The sequence below is a fragment of the Solanum verrucosum genome, unplaced genomic scaffold, assembly GCF_900185275.1.
Source record: "Solanum verrucosum unplaced genomic scaffold, falcon-dt-bn FXZP01000268.1, whole genome shotgun sequence".
Classification (NCBI taxonomy): Eukaryota; Viridiplantae; Streptophyta; class Magnoliopsida; order Solanales; family Solanaceae; genus Solanum; species Solanum verrucosum.
The window spans coordinates 4,285,678-4,300,551 of NW_026019957.1; the positions used below are offsets into that span (position 1 = coordinate 4,285,678).

General features: G+C 34.9%; 1 protein-coding gene across 1 annotated transcript; it reads right to left on the reverse strand.

The window, feature by feature from the left end:
- Window positions 1-6,627: 6,627 nt before the first annotated feature.
- LOC125814380 (uncharacterized) lies at window positions 6,628-7,117 on the reverse strand. Its single transcript, XM_049493832.1, has 2 exons — window positions 7,111-7,117; window positions 6,628-7,040 (listed from the first exon to the last, which is right to left on the reverse strand). Exons 1-2 carry the CDS (start codon window positions 7,115-7,117, stop codon window positions 6,628-6,630), a joined length of 420 nt encoding a protein of 139 aa, XP_049349789.1.
- Window positions 7,118-14,874: the final 7,757 nt, after the last annotated feature.

The following is a 14,874-nucleotide window of genomic DNA, read 5'->3' on the forward strand; positions in this document are numbered from 1 at the left end:
ATGTGATAACTGATATTGAGGGGATAGAAGAGCATGAGTAGGCTATGATTGATACAGACATCGATGTTGAGACAGATGATGTGTAATACTATGATGTGGATCGTGATATGGTTGTGATTGAGACAGGTGATGTGTAATACTATGATGTGGTAGTGATATGGTTGTGATTGAGACAGGTGATGTGTAATACTATGATGTGGTCGTGATATGGTTGTGATTGAGACAGATGATGTGTAATACTATGATGTGATCGTGATATGATTGTGATTGATGACATGTGCATATTCATTATTCATCCCATGTGTGAACTATCTGTTGCATGAGTTCTGAGACACTGATATGAGGATGGATGGATATGAGACACAGTTGAGACTAGCTCCGGCTAGAGATATATGAGATGGACTAGCTCCGACTAGCGATTTGGATGCCGATGGGATCTGGTTCCGATGGTGATACATGGTCCATGTGTGGCCCCCATGGGTTCTGATTTGAGTATTCAGCGCGGACTGATTACGTCAACAGATGTGTATCGTAGGACAGACATGCATCACGACTACATGACATCATTATTGCATTTTGCATCGCATTTGCCTTATCTTTGTTTGTGATGTGTGGATTGTATCGGTTTACCCTTCTTATGTGGAATTTGATCTACTTGCTCTTATTTGTTGATCTGAGGTTGATGAGGAATATACTGTTGGTTCTGGCTGTTGAATATAATCTATTTATTATAGGTTGGTTGGTTTGCTGTTAGATTGAAGTTTCGGTGGTTCGGTTGGGATTGAAATGAGTTGTTTGTAGCTGCTAGTTTTGCTTAGTTTAGAGTTACTTGCGAGTACCTGTGGTTTTCCGGTACTCACCCTTGCTTCTACACAATTGTGTAGGTTGACAACTCTCTCTCATATTCGGCTTAGTAGTTTCTTTAGCAGATTGAGCTTCGGGACATACTCGAGAGGTAGCGGTTCATTCCAGACGTGCCCTTGAGTTATCTTTACTTTCAGTTTTGTTCTATTCGAGAACTATACTCTGAGACCTGTATATTTTTATTCGAATTCTGTATTTAGAGGTTTGTACATGTGACAACCAAATTCTGGGTAGTGTTGAGTCTTAATTAAAGTCTTCCTCTTATTTATTATCTTTTATTCTCGTATTTCTACTTCTCTATCGTTGTGGTTGGGTTAGGCTGACGTGTTCGGTGGGAAATGGACACGTGCCATCACATCCGGATTTGGGGGTGTGACAATAAATGGGAAAAATTTAAAACACTGATAGTAGTAACAGGATCTAATAATGAAGGAAGCATGATCACATATCAGGCAAAACATATAAAAATACAAATATGGGATAAGATATTAACTATAGAGGAAATATATAACTTTGAATTGACTACAAAAGATATGCTATTAGGAATGCCATTTTTAAAAAAATTATACCCACATATAATAACAAAAAACACACTGGTGGTTCACAACACCGTGTAAACAAAAAATAGGAGCAAAAAGAGTAAATAACAAAAATCGAAAAAACAACAAAATGGATAAAAGGAAGTGAAAAATTACACAAAATTTAGAAAATATAAAAGAAGAAGATCCTAAAATAGAATTAATTATATTCTCTATAGATAAAGTAAAACTAATCCAATATAAGTTAGAATTATTATATAGTGAAGATCCTTTACAAGGATGGGAAAAACATAAAACAAAAATAAAAATTAAGCTAATTGATAATAATAGTATAATAACCCAAAAACCATTAAAATATAATTTTAATGATTTAACATAATTTAAGATACTAGAAAAGTGGTACATATAAGAAAAGCATAGCAAGCATACAAGCCCAGCATTTATAGTAAATAAACATAGTGAACAAAAAAGAGGAAAAAGTAGAATGGTTATTGGATTATTAGAAATTTAAATGCAAAAACTATAACATATAATTACCCCAATACCAAATAAAATATTAAATAAGACAAATACAAGGATATAATTACTTTTTAGTAAATTTGACTGCAAATTGGGATTTTACCACTTAAAATTAGAAGAAGAATCTAAAAAACTTACACATTTACGTACTACAAGGATTTTTATGAATGGAATGTATTACCATTTAGATATAAAAATGCACCAGGTAGATATCAACACTTTATGGATAACTACTTTAAACAGTTAGAAAATTCTGTAGTATATATTGATGATAAATTACTATATTTTAAAACCCAAGATGAACACATAAGATTATTAGAAAAATTCATATGTATTATAGAATATTCAGGCATAAGCCTAAGTAAAAAGAAAGCAGACATAATGAAAAGCCAAATAGAATTCTAGGAATACAAATAGATAAAAATGGAATAAAAATGCAAACGCATATAGTACAAAAAATAATTAACTCAAATGAACATTAGTTACGAAAAAGAAATTACAATCATTTCTAGGACTAGTAAACCAAGTAAGAGAATACATACCAAAATTAGCAGAGAATTTAAAACCATTACAACAAAAATTAAAGAAAGATGTAGAATACAGTTTGATAAGAAGACCAAACACAAATACAAAAAATAAATTATTATGTAAGAACCTACCTAAACTATATTTTCCGGATGAAAATAAAAAAATTTACTTATATAGTAGAATCAGACGCCAGTGAAAAAAGTTATGGAGGAGTATAAAATACAGGTATGGAGAAGAAAAAAAGAACATCATTGTAGATATTATTCAGGAACATTTACTAATGCAGAAATAAGATGGGAAAATAAATAGGAAAGAATTATATTCGGTATATAAATGTTTATTATCATTTGAACCATATATTGTATATAACGAATTTATTATAAGAATAGATAATACACAAGTAAAATGGTGGCTAACAAGAAAAATACAAGATTCGGTAACAACAAAAGAAATAAGGAGATTGGTATTAAATATATTAAATTTTACATTTACAATTGAAGTAATAAAAACTGATAAGAATGTTATTGCAGATTACTTATCACGACAAAGCTACTCAGACTGAGAACTGAGGAAGAAGATACAATTGAAAAGATACTCAAAGCCATTACTACACTTTGTACAAAAGTGGATAGTATGGACAACGAGATACAAAAGCTAAAGACTAATGAAAGATAATCTGAAGTCTAAAGCTAGTATAAGTCAGCAGCATGACTATAAAAAATGCGGAGCTATGTCGATCGGAAGACAGAAAAAATCCAGAGCTAAAGGTGACGTTGGGAAACACCTAAAAACCCATAACATTTGTTTAAATACAGCTGCAGGTACAAGCCAACGAGTTAGTGAAAAATACATAAGAATTCAAACTTAAACCAGTTATTCGAAAAACCATTTACCCCGAGGCTAACACCAAAAAAACACATTAACTATAGAACCACAAACTTCTACATATGAGGATAGCCTACACCATGACAAAAGAACAAATAACCATATTACGCGAACCTATATAGAAAATATATACAAATCCAAACATTTTTAAACCTTAAACCCAAATCTACTACAACCCAAGAACCCAACCAGGATTATTTAACCCAAAAATTACAAGGTTATAATAAACTGATTGCACAACCGAAAACTAACGCCAACTTAGTAAGGACATGCTTACAACTATGGACTATTAAATACAGTATATACATATGACGGAGAGGAACTAAGTGGAATACCGGAACTAAATAAAGCATTTATTACATATAAGAGAGTACTAAGGGAAATTTATTCTGTGTAAAATTTATACGGCAACAACAGAGATATATACGAGGAAATAAAACCTCTGATACAAGTGGTAAAGATAGGACTAACAAAAGATATGATAATACCGAAAGATATCGAACAGCAACCAGAGATACAAAAAAGTGAGATACCCAATTTTTATGCCAATAAGAGAATAATTGGTATATCAACCATTATACAAGAGCTAGCAAATAATTATTTAAACGGAAACGCTATATGGAGCTACTATGCAAGAGATCAATTAATGATTTATTCCAATTCAAGGGAGCTAAGGAAAGCAACTATGGATGAAGTCCAGAGATGGATTTTATCATTACTTAAGCCAGAAGAACGACCTACAACACGAGCACTAAAAGTAGGATTTATTTCGGCAGAGTTATTAACCAGATATTGCAAGCTAATTGGTCACAAATACCCTGACCATATATGTTCAAAACGCAATAGAGAAGATAATATAATTCCAGACGTCCAGCTGGAATAAGAGATAAAGACGGAAGCCTAAAAGATAAGATAAGAAAATGATGAGAAGATAAAGATGCAGACAAGACAAGATAAGATATGGACAAGATAAAAAAGGTAAGATAAATTTTTTGACTAATTGTCTAGAGTAACGTGACAATGTAAATAATAGGTGTATAGGTGTGTAAGGATAAGGTAAAATAGTAGGACAAGTGTAAAGTAGGTGTGGAGTGTTATGGTCTGTCATAAAGTGTATAGTATGGTGTGTCATAAAGTAAGTGTAAAAAGTCATATGTGTCATAAAGTAGGTGTAAAAAGTCATATGATGTGTGATGTATTAGGAAGAGTACGTGTGGTATTGTGCAGATTTTCCTTTCTATATAAAGGAAAGCATATGTAACATAAAGGGCAGGCAATGCCTAATATATAAAACTCTCCTTTCAAAAACTCTCTCAACTAAAAACTAATATTTTAAAAGATAATGGAGCAACAATATGAAATCAAACCAGATATTTCAAATAGCATGAATAAGCAAGAGGCAAAGGTATATTGTTCAAAAAATATGCAGAACTAATTTCATATATTCCTGAATATCATATATATGATTGAATAAATTTATGTTAGTTATTATGTATTAGAATTATTTGAATCAATGATTTCTAGTTTATTAGCACACTGGAAACAGAGAGAAAACTTCTATACTATGACATCCTAATGTTGAAACCGGTAGGCGAGGAAAGCCGTTTAGGGGAGTAAACAAAGTTAAGGCACTGATAAGAAGGAAGTATCCGCTAAAGTACGATGCAAGTAGTGACAGGAGAACATGATAAACAGATAATCTAGTTCATAATTTTCTAATAAGAATTTAATCAATTATGGATATGAAAGGAAGGAATAATTGAAAATAAAAAATCTGCATAACAACGAACATGACCACATACATGCATGATGAAATGATAAAAAACTACGAAACTTTAATCCTATATATACTTAAAAATATAGAAGTAATTGAATTTAAGAAGAATAATATGGGAAAAAATATTTGAAGATAACGAATCAGAAGATATATTGAACCAAGAATGGTATGAAATAGACCTACATGATTTAGACCTCGAAAGAATAGAATGGTATGATTTAGAAATAAATTCAGATTAAAATGAACTACGAATATTTACAATATTGGATAGAATTTATGGAAGATATAAAACTATTAGAACAATTAATCGAGGAAAATTTATATATGTACCAAAGAACCCAAGATATGTTATATCTAGAATATATCATAAATAATATTAATGAAATATTCAGATTAAAACAACTATCGGAAGAATATTACAATAAATATTATTATATCTTACCATGAATTTCACACCTAATATTAAAGAAATATCAAGATTAAGACACTTAGCAAAAGAATATTATAATAAAATTTTTAAAATAAATTACTCACCTACCACTCTACCACCTATCACACTACCACTTCCATGAATTCCTTAACTACCAATTCCGCACCGAAAATTACAATTGAAAAAGATACTCAAAGTCATTACTACACTTTGTACAAAAGTGGATAGTATGGACAATGAGATACAAAAGCTAAAGACTAATGAAGATAATTTGAAGTCTAAAGCTAGTATAAGTTAGCAGCATGACTGTAAAAATGCGGAGCTATGTCGATCGGAAGACAGAAAAAATCTAGAGCTAAAAGGTGACGTTGGGAAACACCTAAAAACCCATAACATTTGTTTAAATACAGCTGCAGGTACAAGCCAACGAGTTAGTGAAAACATAAGAATTCAAACTTAAACTAGTTATTCGAAAAACCATTTACCCCGAGGCTAACACCAAAAAACACATTAACTATAGAACCACAAGTAGGTGTGGAGTGTTATGGTGTGTCATAAAGTGTATAGTATGGTGTGTCATAAAGTAGGTGTAAAAAGTCATATGCGTCATAAAGTAGGTGTAAAAAGTCATATGATGTGTGATGTATTAGGAAGAGTACGTGTGGTATTGTGCAGATTTTCCTTTTTATATAAAGGAAAGCATATGTAACATAAAGGGCAGGCAATGCCTAATATATAAAACTCTCCTTTCAAAAACTCTCTCAACTAAAAACTAATATTTTAAAAGATAATGAAGAAACAATCTGAAATCAAACATGATATTTCAGATAGCATGAATAAGCAAGAGGCAACTCTTACCTTCTTGTTGAAGTGTTAGTCATTCTCTGTTGATACAACTGGCCATGACAAACGAGACTCATTCTTTTCTTATCAATCAATGCTAATTGCTCATATCGATCACGAACCCATTCGGCATCGCTCAATCCATCTTCCTAAATAATCCTTAAATATGGTATCTCAACTTCAGTTGGTATCACTGCTTTTGTTCCGTATACCAATAGATAAGGAGTTGCTTCAGTTGAGGTTCAAATTGTGGTGCGACAACCTAGCAAAGCATAAGGCAAATTTTCATGCCAACATTTGTAGTTGTCAATCATCTTTCTCAATATCCTCTTGATATTCTTATTAGCAGCTTCCATAACTTTATTCATTTGAGGACAATATGCAATTGAATTACGGTGGATAATTTTGAATTTTTCACATATCTCTTTCATCAAATAACTATTCAGATTATCTCCATTGTCTGTGATGATAGACTCTAGAACTCCAAAACGACATATCAAATTGTTGCGAACAAAATTGACCACAAATTTCTTCGTCACAACTTTGTAGGAAGCAGCTTCCACCCACTTTGTGAAATAATCAATGGCGACCAAAATGAACCTATGACTATTTGAGGTAGCAGGCTCAATTGGTCCGAGAGCATCCATGCCCCAAACTGCAAATGGCTAAGGGGAACTTATCACATTGAGCTCATGGGGAGGTACTTTGATCAGATCTCCATGTACCTGACATTTATGACATTTTTGGACAAATCGGCCACTATCACTTTCCATAGTCATCCAAAAGTATCCCGCCCTTAGGATTTTCTTTGCTAATGTAAAGGTTTTCATGTGCGTCCCACACACTCCAGCGTGCACTTTTTCAAGCAATCTTGTGGCTTCTGCAACATCCACACATCTTAGTAATCCTAGATCGGGAGTCCTCTTATAAAGAACCTCTCCATTTAAAAAGAAGTTATTTGCCATTCTTCGGATTATTTTATCTGAATACTTGTTGCTTTTTCCAGATATTCGCCAGCTTCTAAGTACTTTTTCATTGATATACCGTGGATTCTCATCCCATTCCGCTTCCACATGTGAACAATGTGTTGGTTGTTCTTTTAAACCTATCTCAAGTGGATCGATATAACTCTTTTCTAGGTGTTGTATCATGGACGATATGGTTACGAGAGCATCGGCAAGGTCGTTCTGTATTCTCTAGGTGTGTCTGAACTCGGTCTTCCTAAATCTTTTGCATAACCTCCGTACCAATTGTACGTAAGGTAAGATTTTAGGATTCTTCACAGCCCATTCTTCTTGAACTTGATGAATCAACAAGTCTGAATCACCAATTATCAGCAATTCTTGAATATTCATGTCAAGAGCCATTCTAATGCCAAGAATACATGCTTCGTACTTAGTCATGTTATTAGTGCATCGGAATCTAAGCTTTGTTGTTGCTAGATAATGTTGCCTCGATTCAGATATGAACACTGCTCCAATTCCTGATCCTATAGAGTTCACTGCTCCATCAAAGAACATTCTCCACCCAGGATATGATTCTGATATGTCTTCCTCTACAAATAATACTCCTTCATCAGGGAAATATGTTCTAAGCAGTTCATATCCTTCATCTACTGGGTTTTCAACAAGGTGATCTGCCAAGGCTTGCCCCTTGATTGCTTTTTGAGTCATGTACACAATGTCGAACTCACTCAACAACATTTGCCACTTTGCTAGCTTTCCTATGGGCATTGTTTTCTGAAATATGTGCTTGAGCGGGTCCATCCTCGAAATGAGATGTGTTGTATAAGCTGACAGATAATGTCTCAATTTCTGAGCAACCTAAGTCAAAGAACAACAAGTTCTCTCTAAAAGGGTGTAACGAGCCTCATAGGATGTGCACTTTTTGCTCAAATAGTATATAACTCTCTCATTTCTTTCGGTCTCATCATGTTATCCCAACACACACCCGAACGTATTGTCAGAGACAGATAAATACAATAGCAAAAGACTGCCTGCACGTGGTGGCACCAACACTAGTGGATTCGAGAGGTAACTCTTGATGGTGTCAGAAGCCTTCTGACATTCTTCGGTCCATTAGGTTGGCACATCTTTTCATAGTAACTTAAATTTGGGCTCACGTATCACCGTTGATTAAGCTATGAATCGACTGATGTAATTCAGTCTCCCCAGAAAACTCATTACTTCCTTCTCAGTCTTTGGAAGAGGTAAGTCTTAAATTGCCTTGATCTTGGAAGGATCAAGCTTGATACCTCTTTTGCTAACTATGAATCCGAGTAACCTCCCTGCAGGTACTCCAAATGCACATTTGATTGGGTTCAACTTCAAATCATACCTACGTAACCTGTTAAAGAACTTTTCCAAGTGTGACAGACGATCCGAACTCTCGCTGGATTTTATGATGACATCATCCACATACACCTCAATTTCTTTATGGATCATATCATGGAAAATGGTGGTCATAGCTCTCATGTAAGTGGCTCCGACATTCTTGAGGCCGAACGACATCACTCGATAATGGTAGACTCCCCAAGGTGTGATGAATGTTGTTTTGTAACAACCCTAGAAATGAAATAGGAAGAACTAGAGCCTCACATGTGTATTGAAGTTGGTAACTTGATTAAATAATGTAAATCGGCTTTTTGAGTTTAGTTCAAAGAGATTTGGGTCCGTAGATGCTGCCAGTTTTTGACATTTTAATTTTTAGTTGGGGCTTTGGGAATTAATTAGTTATTAGATTAAGGGCTTAGGGGTTCGGTTAGGAGTTAATTAAATGACTTATATAAGGTTTTAAGTCTTTTAACAAGTCATTTACTCTCTTTTCCCAAAATCAAAATCCCAAAGTCTTCCCTCTCTATATTTCTCTCTAACTCAAAGAAGAAGATGAAGTGGGAGCTAGGGTTGAGGATTTCATGGTGTTTCTTCTTAAATTTTCATGGGATTCATGAAGGTTAAGGTATGGGAATCCTTTATCCTTGATTCCTTTTCCATTCAAGGAGCCAAATCAAAGTGTTTTGAAAGCTCTTCAAAAACTCAACAAAGTCCTAATTTCGGTTCTAGCATGGTTCTTGCATTAAATGATTTTTAATGATGATTTATGTTATTATTGATGTTTATTGATGGTTTTAAGAAAGAAAAGTCCATGAACCCATGTCTTTCCAAGTTTCCTAAATTTGGCTTATGAAGTGGGTTGAATGTTTATGATTGAATGACGATGGATACATGCTTAGGTTGAGTTGAGTAGTTGATTTCTATTATTATCTATGTTTATCTATTGAGAATTGTTGAAGAATTGAGGAATGGTGATTGTAGCTTTGGAAAAGGGTAAGTTGACCTAACTTCATTGTTAATGTAGAATTTATATAGAATTGGGATAGTTCGATGTGTGATCCACTTATGGTGGAGGTGTTTACTTATTGAACATATTATGATTATGGCCTTGAAGGCATTATATGAGAAATTGAAGTGTTGACATGATATCATATATGTGAATGTGATGAAAAGGATTTGAATGAGAACCTAATGAAGTAAAGGTAATCATGTTGTGAATATAAATGTGTTCATGGGATCCCAAGGTGAGCTTGAATAAAGTATTATTGTTTTGTGATTAAAAGTATGTTCTCTCTTAACACTTATGAATGAAGATGATGGAATGTGAAGTTCCTTATATTGTTGAATGTCATCTCTTGACTTGGTAGACTTAGGTGCTCTTCTTGATAAATGAAACGCTATGTTGAAAATAAATCGATAGGCCATGGCATTCCTTTCATATGTAAGTGATGAACTCTGTTTCTGAGCTGGGTAGTGCTTGGTAATTTATGCATATCTTGTTCTCTAGAACTTCGTTTACAATAAATAAATATGATTTGGAAAGCTAACTCGTATACCTACAACTATTATGTTTATGTAAAACTCTAATTTAACTGTTATGGACACGAAATATGGGACGCAACATCGGGAAAGTTCTGCCCAGATTTCAGATATTGAAATCCTGCATGATCAGCTGTAGTGTTTTGAATATATCTTTTTGTAAAAAATATATTTTGAGGTGATTCTTGTTTATTTGCAACCTTTAGAGATGTACCTACATCTTTCATGAAGGTTATAAAGTTTAGTTTTGCCGTTTTCCTTTTCAAATCTAACTTGCGACTTGAGGTACCAGGCTGGATAGATCCACTATTTTGGGAGCATAATTGTATTTGTACATGCTAGGCTTACTTGTGATGATGATCCTATTTTACATCAACATTACTGAGCTAATAGAAGTTAAAGAAGTTATTTAATTGTATTTTTAAGGTTGTATATACTCGTGAACAAGTTGAGGACCTTGAAACGTTGGTTGGTCTATGGTCTGAACTCACAAAATTGTGTTAGACTGGTTATTTGCTAAAGCACTGAGTTTGTGTATAAACTTGTACTTGCACTCTTTTAACTACGGAAATATTTGAAAGTTGATCTTGGTACCTTGGCTACCTCTTGTCACTTTGCATTGTCATGTTGGTATCCTTTAAGACGTTAAAGAGCTCATGTAACTCGCCCACTTGTACGGATTGTTTGATCACCTGGCACTCTTGTTGGGACCTTGTCCTTCTTGTGGCTGTGACTTTGTCACTCTTGTCATGCCTTTATTTGGATCATTTGCCATCTTGACTCTGGATTTTTAGTCCATCTTATGAATGGAAGTTGTCCATTTTAAGTACGAATTAGAAAGCCATTTTTAATATGGTTCTTGGTTCTCTTGATTATTGGGCTTTGACCCTTCTTGATACCGGGCATCGGGCCTTCTTGATACTTGCTTGTGCTTGGTGTGACGACATGATGTATATATTGGGCGAGCCTTGTTATTGAATCTCTTGGAAATTTGTGCTATGAGCATTCTTGACCCTTGGATCTTTAAATGTAGAACTTGATATCCTTAGTGTGAACTCTAGTTACTTGATAGGTTCTACAACGTGTAGATAGTAGTATGGATGCTATCTACACATGGCACGAGTAGGCTTTGAAGGTGCCAAAATGAGTTCCTTAAGTCTATACGACTATAGTGTGAAGTCCCCTAAATGCATGAATGTGTTCTAAATGACTTTAAAGAAGAATATTGACTTATTGTCTAAATGATTTGTTGAATTAATAGCTTATGTTAATGAAGTGAGTTACTTAGTATGCTACCTTGAAGCATGATGGTTCTTATCTATAGTAGCCTTGAGGAAACTTAGGTGGGTATGAAGAGGTTGTATGGGCGGCCACTTCATGTCTCACTCAAGTGTGTCTTAGGGTAACTTTAGATAAGGGTTCTTGGATGATAAAATGAGTTACATGGTGAAAATGTTGAGTATGTCTATAATGTGGTTAATGTCTTATATGTTGGTTATGTTCTATAATATGTCTAATATGTCAATATTGATGAAGTTTTACTAAAATGGCATTTGGCATGACTTTCAACCAAATGTCCTTTTTAGCATGTTTTTGCATGGTTTCCATACTTAGTACTTAATTGTGCCAATCCTTTTCTTTTCCTTTTGACTAAAGTGTAGGGATTTTTGGAGATGTTGATATTCCATGGTTGATGGATAGATTTCTAAGGTGTTTGAAGATGAAGACTTGGTGAGTCCTCATATATTCGAGGATAATAACCAACACGTTCCTTTATGTCTTGTAGTTTTGTTATAGTTTTGAGTGGGCTTACTCCCATTGTTGTATTCAAGTATTAGATGGTTTTGAGACATCTTGGATAAAGTCTAGAAAGTCTTCCGCTTGCTTTTTATTTAAAAGGTGTTCTTTCAATTGTAAAGGAAGCTTTAAATTTCTCCTATATTTTTTTTTTGTATTGTATTTTAATGAATGATCCATGAGGCTTGTATTTGACCTCTTCGAGGTCGAATACGCCGGTTACGACTAGAGGGTGCTCTCGGGTCGTGACATGTTTTCTCTGCATCTTCTTTGTCCATTAGGATATGGTGGTATCCCGTAAAACAATCCATAAAAGATTGTAACTTATGCTTAGCACAATTATCGATGAGTATGTGAATATTTGGCAAGGGAAACTATCTTTATTTTGGACTTGCTTTGTTGAGATCTCAAAAATCCACGCATATCCTGATCTTTCCATCTTTCTTTGCCACTGGAACAATGTTAGCCAGCCAAGTGGGATACTTGGTCACTTCAACGACTTTTGATTCAATCTGCTTCATGACTTCTTATTTTATCCTTAAACTCAGGTATGGCTTGAACTTTTTGGTTTCCTGCTTTACTGGATAATACTCTGAACTGATAGGCAACTTATGGAAAGTAATATCGGTGCTCAAACCCGGCATATCATCATAAGACCATGTGAACACATCAATGTACTGTCTAAGTAGCTTGACCAATTCTTCTCTTTCTGTTGCTGCCAAATGGACACTAACTCGAGTTTCTCTAACCGACTCGTCATATTCCAAGTTTACTATCTTTGTCTCGTCCAGGTTGGGCTTTTATCATTTTCAAGTTTCCTCAAGTCCTCGGTGAGGTGTTCACGCATCATGGTTTCCTCATCATATTCTTCACATTAATCTTCATTGACCTTACTTGGTTCACCGTGTTCGTGACATGTCATGACATTGGCAGGTTTAGATTCATTTTTATTGAAAAGAACAATAAATCAACCATGTTAGATAGAAAGAGTTTAAATGTATATATTGAAGAATAATTCGCAAAGAAAAGATAATCAATTTAAAATAAACGAGGCTTTCATTGGAATTTAAAAAAGGCGTACAAACTTTGGTCATGACTCATGAGTCATTTCCTTTTTAAACATTACGATGAAAAATAAAGTGACATAAATGGTGGTTTCGGGCCTTGTCCGTAAAACACCGATTTTCAAAAATAAAACTTCAAATCTTGTCGTTGTCTACCAAGTCATTCAATGGATGATAAGTGGAGTGGTCATTCAATTCTGTAGCATCTCTCTAGGTCCAGCATCTCGGACGGTAGGTGTTGTGGTGCATTCTGCCGAGATCGCATCACAATCTTCTTCATCAAACAATAGTCCCATCCCTTTTACTAGACCATCAATCTCAGGTTGTAAAGCTTTAGCAACAAATGACTAGTACAATTCTGGAATCGGCTTCGGTATATCATAGTTATGCTTCTTCCTTGTTTCTGCTTCAAATAATTCTTCCTCCGTTGGGATATAACCGACGCTAAAGAGGAAATTTTGAAATGGGATAGGAAGAGGTTCAGATGCCATCCAAATTCTTGCCTAACCTACTCCCAGGTTCAAAACCGCTTCTTAGCATAGTCGTGGCAAGCATTTTATATACTGACGGCATTGGTGTTTGTGGTGTCGTATCTTCAAAGGAAGAATTCATTATCTCCACCATGTGAAAGTCAGTACCTTGAGAAGACTTTTCAATAAATGAAATGGAGAAACTAGGGTAACTACGATCACTCCCTTCACCATGGATGACGATTTCATGATCCTCCCAGATGAACTTCAAAAGTTGATGTAGTGTGGATGGGACTGCTCCAACAACATGGATCCATGGTATTCCTAGCAATAAGTTGTAGCTTGTAGATATACCCATCACCTGGAACTCAGTGACAAATTGGCCCCATTTGGATACATAAGTCTACCTCTCCCATGGTCTCTCTTTGCGAACCATCAAACGTCCTTACATTCATGCGACTTTGAAGGATTTTCCCTATATCATAATTTAGCTGAGTAAGGGTTGATAATGGGCATATATTGAGTTTTGAGCCATTATCAATCAATACTCGAACTACAAACTTGTCCCTGCATTTGATAGTGAAATATAAGGCACAGTTGTGCATCACTCTTTCGATTGGTAAGTCCTCTTCTCGAAAAGAGATTTGGTGACTCCCAATGACATGACTAACCATAGTGGCCAGATTCTTACCACTTATACCCGTCGGTACATACGCTTCATCAAGTACCTTCAGCAATGCTTTTCGATGGTACTCAGAACTCATTAATAGAGCCCAAACATAAATTTGAGTTGGAGTCTTCTCCAAATGCTTAACAATGGAATATTCTTTAGGCTACATTCTTCACCAAAACTCTTCAACCTCACCTTCTGTGATCTGCCTTTTTTTGTTCTCCTTTCTTCGTGTCTCCTGAGCTAACTCTTCTGGAACATAGCATCTTCCAGAACATGTCATCCCTTGAGTTGTAGCCCCCTGGACAACAAACTTTTCTTTGGACTGGTCATTGTTTCTTTCTTTTGCCAAAGCAAATACCTAATGAGGTGCAGTTATTACCACAAACTCTGGACGGGCCTTTATGGTCAATGAGGCCACTATTGGTATAAATGACTTAACATTTTGCTTCACTAATAGTCTTATTAGCAAGCCAATCTTCCTCTCTTTCAATCATGTTGATGGTCGCTCCCCCATGATTCGGCAATGGGTTAAGGTTCACATTGGGGGCAGGGGCTTGGAGAGTGATGACTCTGTTATCGATCAAGTCTTGAATCTTATGTTTCAGATTGATAC